General features: G+C 43.3%; 1 protein-coding gene across 1 annotated transcript in view; it reads left to right on the top strand.

Annotated features, from left to right (window-relative positions):
• hspg2 (heparan sulfate proteoglycan 2) overlaps positions 1–18273 on the top strand; it is a 129021-nt gene that overhangs the window by 101911 nt on the left and 8837 nt on the right. The window contains exons 58-81 of the mRNA XM_056302214.1: positions 158–337; positions 544–804; positions 1407–1569; positions 1815–1912; positions 2048–2314; positions 2451–2563; positions 3541–3688; positions 3831–3947; positions 4146–4163; positions 7098–7182; positions 7291–7435; positions 7671–7773; positions 7879–7988; positions 8788–8896; positions 9484–9582; positions 9798–10019; positions 10691–10935; positions 12399–12570; positions 12891–13013; positions 13502–13558; positions 14725–14800; positions 15070–15148; positions 15651–15698; positions 16124–16194. Of these exons, the coding sequence (XP_056158189.1) occupies positions 158–337; positions 544–804; positions 1407–1569; positions 1815–1912; positions 2048–2314; positions 2451–2563; positions 3541–3688; positions 3831–3947; positions 4146–4163; positions 7098–7182; positions 7291–7435; positions 7671–7773; positions 7879–7988; positions 8788–8896; positions 9484–9582; positions 9798–10019; positions 10691–10935; positions 12399–12570; positions 12891–13013; positions 13502–13558; positions 14725–14800; positions 15070–15148; positions 15651–15698; positions 16124–16194 (3109 nt within the window). The remainder of the gene's footprint in view (positions 1–157; positions 338–543; positions 805–1406; positions 1570–1814; positions 1913–2047; positions 2315–2450; positions 2564–3540; positions 3689–3830; positions 3948–4145; positions 4164–7097; positions 7183–7290; positions 7436–7670; positions 7774–7878; positions 7989–8787; positions 8897–9483; positions 9583–9797; positions 10020–10690; positions 10936–12398; positions 12571–12890; positions 13014–13501; positions 13559–14724; positions 14801–15069; positions 15149–15650; positions 15699–16123; positions 16195–18273) is intronic.

Genomic DNA, 18273 nt, shown 5'->3' on the forward strand with positions numbered 1-18273 from the left:
AAAGTTAACAGACCTACCACACAGTTTTAAATGTTTGTCTTAATATATTATCATATCTGTCATATAATTGGAATTTCCTTGGAATAGAGAGTAATACTTTATATGATAATAACAAAACCTGCTGAAGACACTTTTGGTTTCCACCTCTCTTTTTCAGGCTTCCCTGCCCCCAAAATTACTTGGGCTAAGCTGCGAGCTCCTCTGCCCTGGAGGCACAAGGTGGTGAATAACACCCTGGTGCTGCCCAGTGTGGGCCGCCAAGACTCTGGAGAGTACATCTGCAATGCAACCAACCCCATGGGCACCAGCGAAGTCACCATCATGCTGGATGTAGAGAGTGAGTCTTAACAGAGGGGCTGTTATCACTCTAGTCTCACTTTCTTTGCCCTCTATTTGGTAGGAGTTGGGGCAAATTTCAGTCTATCTCACTGATGATCCATTTTATCAAATAATTTCACTTTTCTTCTAATTTACGGTGTTGTGTGCAAATCATGCAATTTTTTATAGTAGGTCTAATCCTGTTTCTCATACTCTACGTTTCAGCTCCTCCCTATGCCACCTCCATGCCTGACAACGTGGCCGTGCGTGTCGGGGAGGTGATCAGGCTGCAGTGCCTGGCCCATGGCACTCCTCCCCTCACCTTCACTTGGACTAAGCTGGATGGCAGTGTACCCCCCAGGGCTGAGGTCATTGGAGGGGATCTGCAAATCGACCTAGCCACCCCCGAGGATGCAGGAAGCTACAAGTGTGTGGCCAGCAACAAAGTTGGCAGCAGTGACATTGTGGCTAAAGTCACAGTCAGATGTAAGTTATCAGTCTCAGGTTCCTTTTCATTTTCTAAGTAAATTCTTCACATGTCAGGAATTTTATGTGACCAGTTGCTCCTATGTATGACACGTTGGGGTTTTTCTGTATATTGGAATTCTACATTTCTGTGTGCAAAATGTATTATGATTTGCCTAAGTCTGCCAAACGGTTCAAATGTCAGCGTTATGTATTTTTACCATGATGTTTTTGTCACATTACCGTGGTTATTAACAGGAAAGGTGAGATCAGTCAGCAGGGTGAGACTTTTCTGTGTGTTGTCAAACATTGCCACAGTGTGGCGCTCTTCAGAGAATAATTCCTCACAGATAATATTTGTTCTTTATGGATCAGTGTTCAATTCATCAAAGGCAGTGAAAGCTGATAGAAAGTCGAACATTTTAACCGTAATGATTGTGACGGCTCCACCTCATGACATCCCAAAAACCTTAGCTGCAAAGGGTACACAGGTTTCAGAGACGTTTCTCATTTTCATACAGAACGCTACATCATTACTGCACAGAATCTGTATTTATGAATATTGCTTTATGTCTGATTCAAAAAAACGAATATCTGTCTTTCCCCCCCTGTTCTCCCCATAGCCCCCCTGGCAGTGCGGGTATCCCCTCAGGTTGAGGTGAAAGCCCAGGGCAGTGCTGTGGAGTTCACCTGTTCAGCAGCAGGGGGCGTAGAAACCAAAATCGAGTGGCTAAAGGAAGGAGGTGCCCTGCCACCTAACCATCACATTAAAGATGGGGTGCTGAGGTGAGTGATGCTCGAGATACCGTGTATAAACCCGAGTATACACCCAGAGATACTCGGTGTACTGGGTTGCCTTCACTATGGACAGCAGCGGATGAATGACATCCATTCATGAGTAGGTCTGTGCATCACGAGGAGGAATTGAAAATTCAAACGATCGTAGGACCCACTGACATTTTTAGTTTTTCTGGTTCGATTTCCTGTTATATGTTCTCTTTGCAATTTTTTTTTTTACAATTTCTCTTTAGGATTGAGAACCTTGAGCAGAGCAACGAGGGTGTTTATATCTGCAGAGCCAGCAGTGTATATGGTCAGGCCCAGGACACCGCCAAGCTCACTATCCAAGGTCTGTTGCATATTTCACTGTGCTAATTTATACTCGTTCAATATTATGTATGTTTTATGTTGCCTCTCTTCACTTCTCCTCTCTTCCTTTTCTCTTCTCCTCTCTTCATTGACGTTCGGCTTCTGCTGTCTGCAGCCCTGCCAAAAGTGATGATCAATGTGCGTACGTCAATTCAGACTGTGATGGTTGGGAACTCGGTGGAGTTTGAATGCCAGGCCATTGGAGAACCCCAGCCAACCGTCAAGTGGAGTAAGGTCGGTGGCTCTCTGCCCTCCCACATCATGGTGAAGGATGGGATGCTGAAGATTGACCAGGTGACGGAGGCTGATGCCGGGCAGTATCGCTGCACAGCCACCAATGACGTGGGCTCAGTCCAGTCTCAAGTGGTCCTCAATGTCCAGTGTGAGTGCACAACATTCACACACATGTACAAGTATGCCAGCATATGCCAAGCAGCATCAGTTTTTGTAATGTACATTAAACTGACAATGAAACTCTCGTATCTATGTATTATACTGATGTGTGCCTGTTTATCCAGCCCTTCCACAGATAGCTGCACTGCCCGAAACTATGGAGGTGACAGTAGGTTCTGATGCTGTCTTGCCCTGTGTAGCTTCTGGATACCCTGTACCCCAGATTAAGTGGTCCAAGGTAACCGACACTACAGCAATGCAGCATTTCTGTGTTTTAAAGCTGCTACAAGGAGTTTTTCACTTCATTTTGGTTCCTCTACGTGACCACCATAAACAAATGAGACCATCAACAAAGATTACAGGTTTTTGTATTATGATTTCAAATGCTGGTCGGATTCCTTTATGAAAACTGACAAAACAATTTACAACGGGGGCGTCTCGGTGGCGTCGCAGTCTATTCTGTTGCCTACCAACACGGGGATCGCCTGTTCGAATCCCCGTGTTACCTCCAGCTTGGTCAGGTGTCCCTACAGACACAATTGGTCACGTCTGTGGGTGGGAAGCCGGATGTGGGTCTATGTCCTGGTCGCTGAACTAGCACCTCCTCTGGTCAATCGGGGCGCCTGTTCAGGGGGAACTGGGGGGAATAGCATGATCGTCCCACGCGCTACGTCCTCCTGGCAAAACTGTTCACTCTCAGGTGAAAAAAAGTGGCTGGTGACTCCACATGTATCAGAGGAAGCATGTGGTAGACTGTAGTCCTCCCTGGCTTGGCAGAGGGGATGGAGCAGCGATTGGGTTGGCTCAGAAAATGGTGTAATTGGCCACGTACAATTGGGGAGAATAAGGGGGGGGTGATTTACAGTGAACATAGCCACACTTAGAGACACATTACCTCATCGCCTTATATCGCGCAAACACCTTCTTTTCCAGAACACCACTACATTTCTCACTACATCTTCTCTTCAAAACAAATGTGCGAGCTACCTGAGGGTGAAAGCAGAGCGTCATTCTGCCATGAAAATGTTGCTGCAAAAATACAAAATTCCTCGTAGCAGCTTTAATAAAACTGCATTGTGTGTAACGAAAACAGTAGGAGCAGTCTTCGCTGCATTGCATCAGTTTTGCAGAGTTTCATCTTGTTTGTTAAAGTCGGCACAGAATGTTTTGACCACAAGATATATCTCTATGCATCATGTTTTCTTGTTCACATAGCTGGGAGGTGAGCTTCCACCTAAGTGTGTCCAGGTGGTCAATGTCCTGACGGTTCCTGGTGTCACCCACGAGGATTCTGGGACATATGTCTGCACCGCCTCCAACAAACAGGGCAAAGTGGAAGCCTTCACCGCACTTAATGTTCATGGTTAGTCTGCTGAGTAGATCCGACTAAACTAAGAATATAGAGGCTGATAGCAACATACTGTAAATAGAAGGATGAAATAAAGTATAAGAATATGAAATGTATAGATATATGTAGCTAACTATGTAAATGCATTTCTGTTCAGAGAGAGTGATGCCCTACTTTGCCCAGGAGCCTTTGTCCTACCTCACTCTTCCCACCATTAAGAATGCCTACAAGGCGTTCAGCATCAAGGTCACCTTTAGACCTGATAATGTTGATGGTAAGGAAGTGTCCTTTTTTACTAACTCTGATAGTTGTCTACATTGTCCAGTGCACCTGTCTGTGTTGTTGCTGCCAAGTGTTAGTTTTTTTCTGTTATGTTTGTGATATTTGTGATGTTAACCCATGTATAATTTCTTTCTTCTGTGCCTCTCCCTCCTTTCCACTCATCTCTCTCACTCACCCGTGTGGTGGGAAGGTCTTATATTGTATGCCGGTGAGTCCCAGTGCTTGAGAACCACAGTAATTCAGGACTGATGTTTTTTGGGATGCGGTTGACTGTCCCATTAATGCATCCAAAAATGTAGAGCTGTTCATGCAACTGCCAGTGGCTGAATTGTGAATGGCCTACGTCTTCATGCAGGCTTGATGGTCATGACTGCAAAAACCTTTCTTTGCAGCACTACAGTCAACAGCCTTATGATGACTGGACCGCTGTTGAGGCATTTGCAACTTCACTTTAAATCTACTTATACATTTCATCCCATCAGCTTTTGCTTTACCCACGAGAAAACACTGCATCTTAGAATGGCAAGCCTTGTACTATAGACCTACACTACCGTTCAAAAGTTTGGGATCACCCAAACAATTTTGTGTTTTCCATGAAGAGTCACACTTATTCACCACCATATGTTGTGAAATGAATAGAAAATAGAGTCAAGACATTGACAAGGTTAGAAATAATGATTTGTATTTGAAATAAGATTTTTTTTACATCAAACTTTGCTTTCGTCAAAGAATCCTCCATTTGCAGCAATTACAGCATTGCAGACCTTTGGCATTCTAGCTGTTAATTTGTTGAGGTAATCTGGAGAAATTGCACCCCACGCTTCCAGAAGCAGCTCCCACAAGTTGGATTGGTTGGATGGGCACTTCTTTGAGCAGATTGAGTTTCTGGAGCATCACATTTGTGGGGTCAATTAAACGCTCAAAATGGCCAGAAAAAGAGAACTTTCATCTGAAACTCGACAGTCTATTCTTGTTCTTAGAAATGAAGGCTATTCCATGCGAGAAATTGCTAAGAAATTGAAGATTTCCTACACCGGTGTGTACTACTCCCTTCAGAGGACAGGACAAACAGGCTCTAACCAGAGTAGAAAAAGAAGTGGGAGGCCGCGTTGCACAACTGAGCAAGAAGATAAGTACATTAGAGTCTCTAGTTTGAGAAACAGACGCCTCACAGGTCCCCAACTGGCATCTTCATTAAATAGTACCTGTTAGAGCCTGTTTGTGCTGTCCTCTGAAGGGAGTAGTACACACCGGTGTAGGAAATCTTCAATTTCTTAGCAATTTCTCGCATGGAATAGCCTTCATTTCTAAGAACAAGAATAGACTGTCGAGTTTCAGATGAAAGTTCTCTTTTTCTGGCCATTTTGAGCGTTTAATTGACCCCACAAATGTGATGCTCCAGAAACTCAATCTGCTCAAAGAAGTGCCCATCCAACCAATCCAACTTGTGGGAGCTGCTTCTGGAAGCGCGGGGTGCAATTTCTCCAGATTACCTCAACAAATTAACAGCTAGAATGCCAAAGGTCTGCAATGCTGTAATTGCTGCAAATGGAGGATTCTTTGACGAAAGCAAAGTTTGATGTAAAAAAATCTTATTTCAAATACAAATCATTATTTCTAACCTTGTCAATGTCTTGACTCTATTTTCTATTCATTTCACAACATATGGTGGTGAATAAGTGTGACTTTTCATGGAAAACACGAAATTGTTTGGGTGATCCCAAACTTTTGAACGGTAGTGTATATCAATGCGATATGTTTGCACATAAAGTCCACATAGTGGTTTCTTTGTTTTCAAATATTATTGCAGTTCTTGAACTCCCTCCAGAGCTGGGTTAAATGGTTTTAGCAAATCCATTTCATGTTTTGTTGTTGTCCCATGGTTTTGGGTTGTGGGAATGGACAATAAAAGCAGAAAGGCTTAGCAAACACAGGAAATAAATTAAGAGCCAGTTTATTCTTCTTTTCTGTGATTGGGATCTCGCCTGAGTCATTCTGAACTATTCTGGTGCAATCATTTCAACCCATCTCGTGACAATTAAAAAAATAATACCCCAAATCTTTGTAAAAAATAAACTATTTGACCCAAGTCTGGCTTTGGTACTCAATATGAACAGAGAATTTTACAATACGAATAGAAAACATTTTTAGGGTTTGTCTGTACCGTAGTTTATTTTACAAGGAATGGAAATGAAAACAGACCTGGCACATTTAAGCAATCCACCAAAACTTTATCCGTTTAAAACTCTCATATGTAGGGAGGCACGCTATCTGACTGCCCCAGCTTTGACCATGTGTTGTTGCTGTGTGGCCCAGTGAGCATGTGTTCCTGGTATGTAGGGCCAAAAACAAAGAGCCTCCATGAATGAGACTGTTTGTACATGGCTGTACACACTGATGCCCAGACACAGATGGCTGAATGTAACCTGGCCTTGGTTGGCTGACATTTTGCCTCACTACAGCATGCTGCTTTACCATTCAGCAGAGTTTTTCCTCTGAGTTGTGTGCGTGTGTGTGTGTGTGTGTGTGTGTGTGTGTGTGTGTGTGTGTGTGAAAAAGAGAGAGAGAGAGCGAGCGAGAGAGAGTATGCATGAATATGAGAGAGAGAGAGAGCGACCGAGAGAGAGAGAGATTATGCATGTATATGAGAGAGAAAGAGAGAGAGAAGAGAGTATGCATGTATATACACATATAAGCAAAAACCCAGCCCAAATTTCCATCTTAACATGTAAAATCTTAAAATCGTCTATTTCTTCAAACAAGTGGAATGGCCCTTTGTTTCAAGAAATTGCCAGTATGCTGAGATAATTCTCCTTGTTTCCCATGCCTTTGATTTCTTTCAAGAATTCTTCAAGAATTATGCACCAGAAATCCAAATAAGGAAGCTTATGGTAGACTGCCCTGCTACTACCAACACAGCGACGCGTGATTCTAGAGAACTCTTGAAAACAGTTTGATCAGCATTGGAAATAACGCCAATTATCTGACGTCAATGGCAATTTTTTTTTCAGAACCGTTTTGAGAAAAATATATCTTCAGACTCGATTTTCAAGAAAATTGTTAAGATGGATCATTTTTTAGTGCATGCTTGAAGCCGTCAATGCTTGTGAGTTTGTCATGCTTAACTGTTTTGGTCATTCAGGTATGATCCTCTTCAACGGCCAGAGGAGGACCACTGGAGCTGATTTCATCTCTCTGGGCCTGGTGGGCGGACGTGTCGAGTTTAGGTCAGCCCACATTGAACGTTAATGTCTTAGTGTTTTCCCGGTTTGATTGTTCCAAAGGCTGAGTTTTGCTGCTGCTGCTGATTTTAAATCATGTGGTCCACCTCTCAGATTTGATGTGGGCTCTGGCATGGCCACCATCCGAGACCCCAACCCTATCAAGCTTGGAGAGTTTCACACAGTAGAGCTCTATCGGAACCTCACCCTTGGTTACATCATTGTAGACGGAGGCAAACCTATCAATGGCAGCTCTCAGGTACTTCTGGGTGGTCAGATTTACATGGAAAGGAACTGATTACTTATGTTTTTGCTTCTGCTTAACTCTCATTTACAAGACACCTGAAATCCCAAAAGTTTTTTGGAATGGCGAGCTTTTTGTGCCAGAATGTCCTCAGATTTAAAGTTTACGTTAATATCAATCAGTGGCTCAGCTCAGTTTGACAAATTATGTTAAATATTTATATTTCTGAAACTACCATTCTCTCTTTTAGGGCAAGTTCCAGGGACTGGATCTGAATGAGGCTCTTTATGTAGGTGGTTACCCCAACTATACTATCCTTGCCAAAACTGCTGCCATTAAGACTGGCTTTGTTGGTAAGACAGAACTCCATGGTCATACATTGGTCAGATTCCTTTTAGTAGTGATCCAAGTTATGAATTAAAGGTTTTATGTGCTGACCTGATATTGGCTCTGTCCAGGGTGCATTCGTCAGTTGGTAATTCAAGCCGAGGAGGTCATCTTTAAAGATCTTGACCGCAGCTCTACTGGCGTCACTAACTGTCCCACCTGTAAAGACCACCCATGCCAGGTCAGTTACAAACAGGACCTTGTATAATCACATGATTGAGAAAAATTTTGGAGCATAAAATGGTGGGACAAGATTCTTGGTGGGTCATCCGGTTTGGCGCTTACCGTTTTGGCTCATTCTCAAACACAGTATGCTGAATTGTGACTCAACGTGAGACCTTTTGTTCCCTCCCCTCTCTACTCCATCTTTCCTATCACTCTCCACATTCCTGTCAAATAAAGGCAAAAATTACCCAAAACAATAATCAAAGAAAGAAAATTAAGCAAAAAGAAATTAATGCAGGCATCTGGGTAGTGTAGCGGTCTATTCTGTTGCCTACCAACACGGGGATCGCTGGTTCAAATCCCTGTGTTAGCTCCGGCTTGGTCGGGTGCCCCTACAGACACAATTGGCTGTGTCTGTGGGTGGGAAGCTGGATGTGGGTATGTGTCCTGGTCGCTGCACTAGCACCTTCTCTGGTCAGTTGGGGCACCTGTTCAGGTGAGAGGGGGAACTGGGGGGAACAGCATGATCCCCCCCACGCGCTACGTTCCCCTGGGGAAACTCCTCACTGTCAGGTGAAAAGAAGCAGCTGGCGACTCCACATGTATCAGAGGAGGCATGTGGTAGTCTGCAGCCCTCCCCGGATCGGCAGAGGGGGGTGGAGCGGTGACCAGGACGGCTTGGAAGAGTGGGGTAATTGGCTGGATACAATTGGGGAGAAAAGGGGGGGGTCCAAAAAAAAAATTAATGCAATATCACATTACAATATAAGCATTTTTAACAAGTCTACTAAGTTCTGCCTTGTCCTTTTTTCCAGAATGGAGGAAGGTGTGAGGATTCGGATGCCAGCTTATATATGTGTAGCTGTCCCAGAGGATTCACAGGCAGCAACTGCCAGCACCACTCCTCCTTGCACTGCCACTCAGGTAGACCAAATACCCCAGTTTCACACAGAAACAGAACCCTGCAATTTTAAGAGTGGATAGGTTTTTTTTTTTTTTCTCCTCAGAAAAGAAATTGTTTTCTTCTGCCAGCATGTGTTGCACAGGGCACAGCGGACAGAAAATTCAAAACACAGTGCACTTAAAAATACCACAGTACTCAAATACAGACAGGAAAGACAAAAGCACGCAGATACGCCTGCCTTGTAGACCGGACTGAACTCACATAACAAACAACACAAGTTCGTCAGCAATTAGCGCATGTGCACCCATGATACTCTCCACAAAAGCAACAACATAATCAAGCCCTCCACAAAAGCAACAACATAATCAAGGCCTCCACAAAAGCAACAACATAATCAAAACAGTCAATAAGTCACAAATGGATCACAGAAGTTTATTCAGTGCCCCTGCAGCAGAGGAAATGTAATTGTTATTGTTACTACTGATGTCATCATTATGAGCTGCACTTCACAGTATAAGGACAATGAACAGAAAAGTAAGAGAAAACAGGTATATTGAGATGTATATTGCCCTGATGTCTTGGTGCTGTTGACCTTGACTCCCTGCAGACGCCTGTGGACCAGATGCCACCTGCATCAACCGACCAAACGGCCTGGGCTATGACTGCCGCTGTCATCTGGGCAAGTCTGGAAACATATGCATGGACGGTAAGAATGAAGGATGACATGATCTCCTCTGAGATCAGAACAGGATAGTTTTGAATTATTATTCACACGGGAAGAGGGTCAAAATTTGGCCTGGCCATATTTCTGATGAGTGGACATGATCGGGACAGATTTTAATGATGACGATTCACAACCAAGACCACCTTCACACCGTTGAGTAATTATGAGTGCTCTCCTTGCTCCTTTACTTTGACCAGGGGAACTGGTGACTACTCCGTTATTTGATGGCGAGGAGTCGTACATTGTCTATCCTCCTCTGACCAACATCCATGATGATCTGCGTGTTGAGCTGGAGTTTAAGCCCATGGAAAGGGATGGTCTGATGTTTTTCTGTGGAGGGAAAAAGATGAAGGTGGAGGACTTTGTCGCTGTTTCCATGGTGGATGGGCATGTGGAGTTCAGATATGAGCTGGGCACAGGTAAGATCGAGCCCGGCCTAAATACAGGGTAGACAGTAGTACACCACAATATACCAAAAGATAATGTAACTTTGCTATACACTCACCCACCTTACATTAAGTTGCTCTTGAAAGCGTTGATTATTCAAAGGTAGAATCTGCAATGGCGTGAAACAGCGGCCTCTAAGGTACTTTATGATAATTGCAAAAACATCTTTTATTGTCGGCGGGAACCACCGGTTGGTGCCAACCTCCTTAACAATCTTCTCAGTGCACTTCACCTCACACTACAAAACCAGCAATTTCCAGAGAGAGTTAGGGAAAAAATCAAGTCATCACTTACTTGCACAATACAAATCCTGCAAAACACAGCATCATTTGTGAATTCTCCTTTGGTTTTAACATATTTCCCTTTCAGGAAAGCGTAGCCAACATTTATATATCAGCCAGAGTGGTTGCAAGCTCATATGCTTTCAAAGCGAGGACATTTTCCTCTGTCTGCCATTGTGAAAAGTATCCTCCCACACCCTCACAACCCTGTCCTATTCCTACTCAAGTCAAACACACACACGAAATATGTAAGTGCAATAACTAAGTGGCGCTCATTTGCTCAGAGGCTGCTGACTGACGCCATTGCAGAGTAATTTAATGGAGTGTTTCAAGTGGTTCTGTGGGCGTATTCTTGTTTTCAGGCCAGGCAATTCTTCGCAGTGCAGGACCAGTTTCCCTCGGCCAGTGGCACAGAGTTGTGGCAGAGCGGAATAAGAAGGCCGGTTACCTGCGGGTAGACCAGGGTCCAGTGGAGAGGAAGACATCTCCAGGGAAGGCCCAGGGTCTCAATATCCACACCCCTATGTACCTGGGAGGAGTCCCTAAGATGGAAATCCTGCCTAAGCCTGCCAATGTCAGCGAATTGTTTCAAGGATGTATAGGAGAGGTGCGCTCTTGCTGTCAAAAAGAAAGGCGAACTAAATACTGTTATTAGTATTAGAATAGGTTGTTCAAGGGGCGTCGGGTAGCGTAGCAGTCTATTACGTTGCCTACCAACACGGGGATCGCCGGTTTGAATCCCTGTGTTAGCTCCGGCTTGGTTGGGCGTCCCTAGAGACACAATTGTCCGTGTCTGTGGGTGGGAAGCCGGATGTGAGTATGTGTCCTGGTTGCTGCACTAGCGCCTCCTCTGGTCGGTCAGGGCGCCTGTTCAGGGGGGAGGGGGAACTGGGGGAAATAGTATGATCCTCCCACGTGGTACGTCCCCCTGGCGAAACTGGTCACTGTCAGGTGGTGACTCCACATGTATCGGAGGAGGCATGTGATAGTCTGCAGCCCTCCCCAGATCAGTAGAGGAGGTGGAGCAGTGACCGAGATGGCTCGGAAGATTGGGGTAATTGGCTGGATACAATTGCGGAGAAAAAAAAGGGGGGGGGGATAAAAAAAAAGACTGTTCAGTGTTCATATAAATCGGGTTGTAATAGTGACGTCAATTCACTGATAATAGAGTTGACCGATAATTAAAATACCATAGCATCCCACTGTTTCAAATACTAGGGATGCATCTAAATTGTCTGCATTACCTTCTGCTCAGGTTTAATTATCAATAGTACTACAGATTTTAAACTTAAATTGCCCTAGCAGCAGTTGGTGAGCCCCTTCGATTGTTAAACATATTTGTTAAGTGTAGTTTGTGCAAAAAAAAAAAGGATGGAATCTGTGATTTTTGATTGTGTTATTTATTATATTGTAGTGCTCCTGACTCTCCAGAAACCATTGAACTGGAGATCCACACCAGCTCATCTGACGGTCTGATCATGTGGCAAAAAAAAAGGGGGGGGGATAAAAAAAAAAGACTGTTCAGTGTTCATATAAATCGGGTTGTAATAGTGACGTCAATTCACTCATAATAGAGTTGACCGATAATTAAAATACCATAGCATCCCACTGTTTCAAATACTAGGGATGCATCTAAATTGTCTGCATTACCTTCTGCTCAGGTTTAATTATCAATAGTACTACAGATTTTAAACTTAAATTGCCCTAGCAGCAGTTGGTGAGCCCCTTCGATTGTTAAACATATTTGTTAAGTGTAGTTTGTACAAAAAAAAAAGAAGGATGGAATCTGTGATTTTTGATTGTGTTATTTATTATATTGTAGTGCTCCTGACTCTCCAGAAACCATTGAACTGGAGATCCACACTAGCTCATCTGACGGTCTGATCATGTGGCAAAAAAAGGGGGGGGGGATAAAAAAAAAAAAGACTGTTCAGTGTTCATATAAATCGGGTTGTAATAGTGACGTCAATTTACTGATAATAGAGTTGACCGATAATTAAAATTCCATAGCATCCCACTGTTTCAAATACTAGGGATGCATCTAAATTGTCTGCATTACCTTCTGCTCAGGTTTCCATCAACAACAAGAAGGTGGACCTGTCCTACAGTTTTACAGAGAGCAAAGCGATTCGCAAGTGTGTAGATAACAGCCCTTGTGACCGCCGGCCCTGCCTTAACGGAGGTCACTGTATGTCTAATGCTGAGTATGAATTCCAGTGTCTCTGTGAGGATGGATTTGAGGGTGAGAAATCTTTGTATTATGTATAAATGCCTCATCTATATGCATAAGTGTTAACAAGTTTGGTTTGAATTGACCTTCTAAGTCTTGGATCCCCATCGTTATCTTGCATATTAAATTATCTTATACATCATATATTCATTAATTAACATTATATTTCCAGAAGTCTCATAAGCTTACATGCATTGCATCAAATATTTTCAGAATTCCCGGAAATGCATATACATATAAATTCATTTATAAAAATCCCCTACTTTTTCCCTTGAGTTTTGTATTACTTTGACCCTTCACCTCTGACCCCAGACTGTTATGTGACCCTGCAGGTGAGCGTTGTGAGGTGGTGAAGTATGTGTGCCAGAGCAACCTTCACTGCCAGAACGGTGGCAGCTGTGTCAACGGCCAATGTGTGTGTACAGCAGGCCACACTGGCCTAAACTGTGAAGAAAGTAAGTGCTCCTTTAACTCACCATATGCTGTACTTCCTCACTTTTAAGTCTACATTGTGATCAGTCAGCCATTTGTACTGATATTAAAATCAAATTCTATTTAAGAAGGACTCGATTTGTCCAGGAGCTAGTACTTTGTCAACACACAGTAAAAGCTGTGAAGCTACAGTATCTGATAATACATGCTATGACTTTTCAGGCATGGGATTCAGATATCCCTGGAGATCTAATCAGTCTTCCCCAAAGCCTGTTCCCTCCTATAGGACACAAATTAGCCACTGCATACAGCTGTATCCTGCTGACACAGATATTCGATCATTGAAGCAGACACATATCACTCATTCTCCACAATCTGAAGCCCTTCTAACATTTGACAGCTGACCCTCTTTTCTTGAGATCCAGCGTTGTGAGGCATGCTGGAATGGTTTTGGTTGAGTAAGTCCTAAGTGATGATGTATGACTTTCATGGCTATATCCCGCACACACAGGCCAGGTCTCCAGGTTCTCCGAGGCTCTGTGGAGTTTGGAAGGTAGCGGGGCAAATGGTACAGTATCTCAATTTTCAGTCTGCCTGAAACAACCATGACTAACAGGGGCCCCTCTCCGCCTTTGAGGGACCCCACATCCATCCCTCCGAGCCCAAACCCAAACTATCTACCGCCTAACGCATATGTGCACAATACACACAAGAAACAAATGCTACAAACATGTCTGTCCTCAACTGGCGACTGGGTCTTCTACCCCTTTGGAAAGTTGGGAGAGGGGAATTCTACATCTACACTAAGTGGTATTGGCATAGTAGAATGCAGGTGGGAGGGTAAGTGCAGTTTTTACAGGAGTTTCTACACTTATGGCACCTTTTGTGTACTTTTTACAGCAATGTGAAAAAATGTAGAATTCCCCTTTTTTTGTCTTCTTGAGCGTCTTCTGTGGCATAACTACTCACTGCAAAATGAAATCCGTCTCTTTCTACTTCAGAACTGCCCACAAACTCCAAAACCGATAAAAGAAACAGGAATTACTCACTTTTTTTTTTACTTTATGTAGTTAAGTAATGATAACATTATATGTATTTAATGTACACATATTTTACAGCAGGTCTGTGTTGTTACTAACAACTGAGTGTTAATAGCAGATCGTGATGTTGAGGTTGCTCGGTTGAGTTGAGGGTTCTGTTCAGCATATCGTTTATAAAGTGATTGTGCATGAGCCTCTGGATTTGGTGATCTTTATATTTGATGCTTGTCTCTGGGAATGGGCAGAGATGTAATGTGTGAGGAATGGCAACTATTGTTATGCTGGGAACTATCATCCAAGTCTGGAGCCTGGTTTGGTTGTTGGTCTGTTTTTTTTGTTTGTTTGTTTTTTTAATTTCTGTATTTGAATAGAGACTTAAGAGCACAAATTTCAGATGTAGAGTTATCGTATTCTGATTTGAATTCTCTCGTTGCTTCGCCACGATCAAGGTGAACTGATCATGCTAACTGATTCTGCAGTATCTCAATGGCAGATATCTCTTATTTGTCTTTTACCCCCTTTCGTTAACATAAATGTATCTAACCAATGTTCTGACTATTTGGCCAGGGCTGCTTCTGCACATATGACCACTGGAGGGCACCATAACATCAACTGACAGTTCAATATCCCACTTGCACTCGCTTCATCATGTATTATATCATTTCATTGCCGTTTTCTCTTTTCTTTTCATAAGATTCACCCTATCAGTATGCAGCTCATTTCCATGACAACGGATACATCGCCCTTCCTAAACTAATTTTCCCCAGAAGGTAAGTGATGTGAGCTTTTAAATTGCACCCTAAAATCATCTTATGGCCTCACAAGGCGATTTATCAAAAAAAGAAAGGCAGAATACTTAAAACCCCTTGAGATGTGTTTGCTAATTATCAATAGTACTACAGATTTTAAACTTAAATTGCCCTAGCAGCAGTTGGTGAGCCCCTTCGATTGTTAAACATATTTGTTAAGTGTAGTTTGTGCAAAAAAAAAAAAAGGATGGAATCTGTGATTTTTGATTGTGTTATTTATTATATTGTAGTGCTCCTGACTCTCCAGAAACCATTGAACTGGAGATCCACACCAGCTCATCTGACGGTCTGATCATGTGGCAGGGAGTGGTAGGTCTTGTTTCTGTCCCTAGTCCTCAGTCTACAACCATGACACCGAACCCCTGGAACTGTTCCTGGGGCTAACACTACACACAAGCTCTTACAAATAAACCAGCACCATATTCTCACACCCTTCTCTATCCTTTGCTCCCCATCCTCACCTTAACCTGCTATTTAGCACTCCTAACACGCACAACCATCTGACATACATTTCATCTGCAAAGCACAACAAGCCATTTCTCACAACATTCACTGTCACCCTGTCACGTACAATGCATGTGAGTGATGACACAGCAATGACACAAGATTGCATTCTCTACTGAATGTTTCACTAACTGTTCAACACAGCATTCATTGCTGCACCGACTGGTTAATATTTGTAACTTTTTGGCTGTGGCAATTTTGGGCATGATGGCTGCAAGCATCATTGTATCTGACTGCTATCTGACTGCTAAATTACTGCATGTTGCCTTGTGCTACGCCTGTCTAACTCACCCTCCATTTTTCTCAGGAGACCAATGGCGCACGCCATTTGCGCAAGGTGCATGCTAGTAAAAAGGTATTCACTCAAACACAGAAACACTCTTTTAGTATGTTTCAAAACATGTGATGTCTACAATACGTGTGTGTGTGTGTACAAAAGCTTTTGGACAAGAATTCTCAGGTACATCACGAGAATCGCGTGTTTTGAAATGTACAAGAATCTGGACTATAAAGTCATGTTTGTATGTACCATGGCTTCAAACTGTTGCACTGACAGGAGTAATCTGTCATACTTTACAATAAGGGGGAAAATGAAAGTATACAAGGTACCTCATGTTTGCCTTTACATTTGTCAGTGAAAAACACTATACTGTAGTTGATGGAAGTTTTCACAGCAACCAGTGGTAAACTGTAATGCTTTTTTTTTTGTAGTTTTCATGTGGACAGTAGGATACTCCTGTATCATCACTTTTCTATGTCAACTAACAATTTTCATTCCAGGAACTCGGAGAGCATGGCAGAGGCAAGGATTTCATTAGCCTCGGTCTACAGAATGGCCACCTTGTTTTCAGGTGACTTATCACTTTTTATGTCTCTATGCTTTCAATGTATTGCCATAATCACCATACCTTCTTTTTTTTTTAAATCACTTTATTGGTTTTGCACAGATATTGATAACATACATAATTGCGTCCACGCGTAGCCACCGTCTTATATTCTCTTCTTCTTACTGTATTAACATAGAACACACATTTCATTATCAAGCAGTGCCTTTTAGTGGTGTTCCAAGATAAACCATTACAGGACACAGCAGCTCTCTCTGTAAAAGAATACTGCGTCGACAATAAATGAAAAAAGTGGTAAACATGACTCACCATTGTAATAAAGTTCTACAAGTAGTAACAAAACCCTCATAATCAAACACTCAGAAGGTATAATCTGTAGTCAACTGATTAAGTAAAAACCAGCAAATTCATGAACATGGATTGTGTATTAGTACAACTAATTTTAAAAAAGAATGCCAATCAACGCTGTACAAATGAAATGACATCATCTCCCAAAAAGCATAGCTCTGCATTTAACCTAGTGTATGGTTGTATTGGTCAGTACACAACATAGTCCTGATGCCAATTTAGGTTTGCATCTGGTGCGTGGATGATTCGGGGAAGTGTATGCAGTGGTATGTGAGTGTGGCGGTGTATAGTTTGTCTGTCCTAGCTCAGTCACAGGTGGAAAATGGGCCAGGTGTATTGCGTTCCACTTTTTTCCGTCATGCAGTAAGAAGGTGTTGGGGCCCACTCTCTTTTCCACTGTTACAGCGGCAGAGAATCTGGGGTGAGCTTTAGGAGTTGACTGGGGACTCCTTATCCTCACTCTCTCCCCCATGAAAGAGGGGAGCATGTGCAGCATGTTTTGAGTCGGCATAGAGCTTCATCTTGTCTTGTTTCTTCTGCACTTTGTCACGTACATCGGCAGGATGAGGTTATCGCAACAAGAAGCAGAGGCAAAATGTCCAATCTGGTACGCATCTTCCGGCCGTAGAGCATTTCATGGGGTGAGGTGGAGGTGGTGGCATGTGGTGTCACGTGGTACACTTGAAGCCAGGTCAGCACAGCCTCGTTCCATGGCTGCGACTGCAGAATTGCCGTTTGTATGCAGCTTCTCAGGGAACATTGAAATCTTTCAATGGCTCCATTGGCTGCAGGATAGTAGACTGATGTCCGGATATGATGTATGCCCCATGCCTCCAAGAACTCAGTGAAGACAGCTGAAGTGAACTGAGGCCCATTGTCAGTGACAATGCATTCTGGGTTGCTGAGGCGGCTGAAGACAGACGTTAAAAATCTTGTAACATCCACAGCAGTAGCACTGTGGGAGAAGGCAAGCTCAGGCCACTTGGAATAGTAATCTGTTAGTGTAATAGCATACCGACAGGCAGGGGCGGCTGTTTCAAATGGCCCAACAATGTCAAGGCCCAGTTTCTTCCAAAGACCATCAGGGAGTTCGACAGGCTGCGGGGGAGCAGGGTGGGTGAAGGCCGTTTTATCATTGGACTGGCAGGGAACACATGACGATATACAAGCCTGAACCTGTAGGTCCATCTGTGGCCACCAATAGAGGTCATGCAGACGTTGCTTTGTACGGACAACCCCTTGGTGACTCTCATGAGCCAGAGCAATCAGAGTGTAGCGCAGTGTTGCAGTCGAGTCACTAAACCTCGAGTTTGAGTCGAGTCTCGAGTCCCCAGTGTTAGAGTCCGAGTCCAAATCCGAGTCCCCAAAGAAGAGTCCGAGTCAAGTCCCCATTACCTGAGTCCGAGTCCGAAAAATGACACAGCTGTCACCATTTCAAAGGGAGTTTATTTACTTTGTGACACAATAGCCAAACAAAAAAACTAACAAAAACAAAAAAAGTCTTTATTAATTAACAAGTCCGAGTCTTCATGTCCAACTTCCGAGTCCGAATGCAGTCAATGCTTGAGTCCAAGTCCGAGTCATCAGTGCTCAAGTTCAAGTCGAGTCACGAGTCCTGGACTCAAGTACGACAACACTGGTGTGGCGTAAGCAGATAGGCACTAAGAGCCTTGTGCCTCGGAAAATGTAATTGTCTTTAACTGAGAGTTCTTCTCTCACCTTATAGTAAGGTGTTAA

Source organism: Lampris incognitus, chromosome 2 (assembly GCF_029633865.1).
Source record: "Lampris incognitus isolate fLamInc1 chromosome 2, fLamInc1.hap2, whole genome shotgun sequence".
Taxonomy (NCBI): Eukaryota; Metazoa; Chordata; class Actinopteri; order Lampriformes; family Lampridae; genus Lampris; species Lampris incognitus.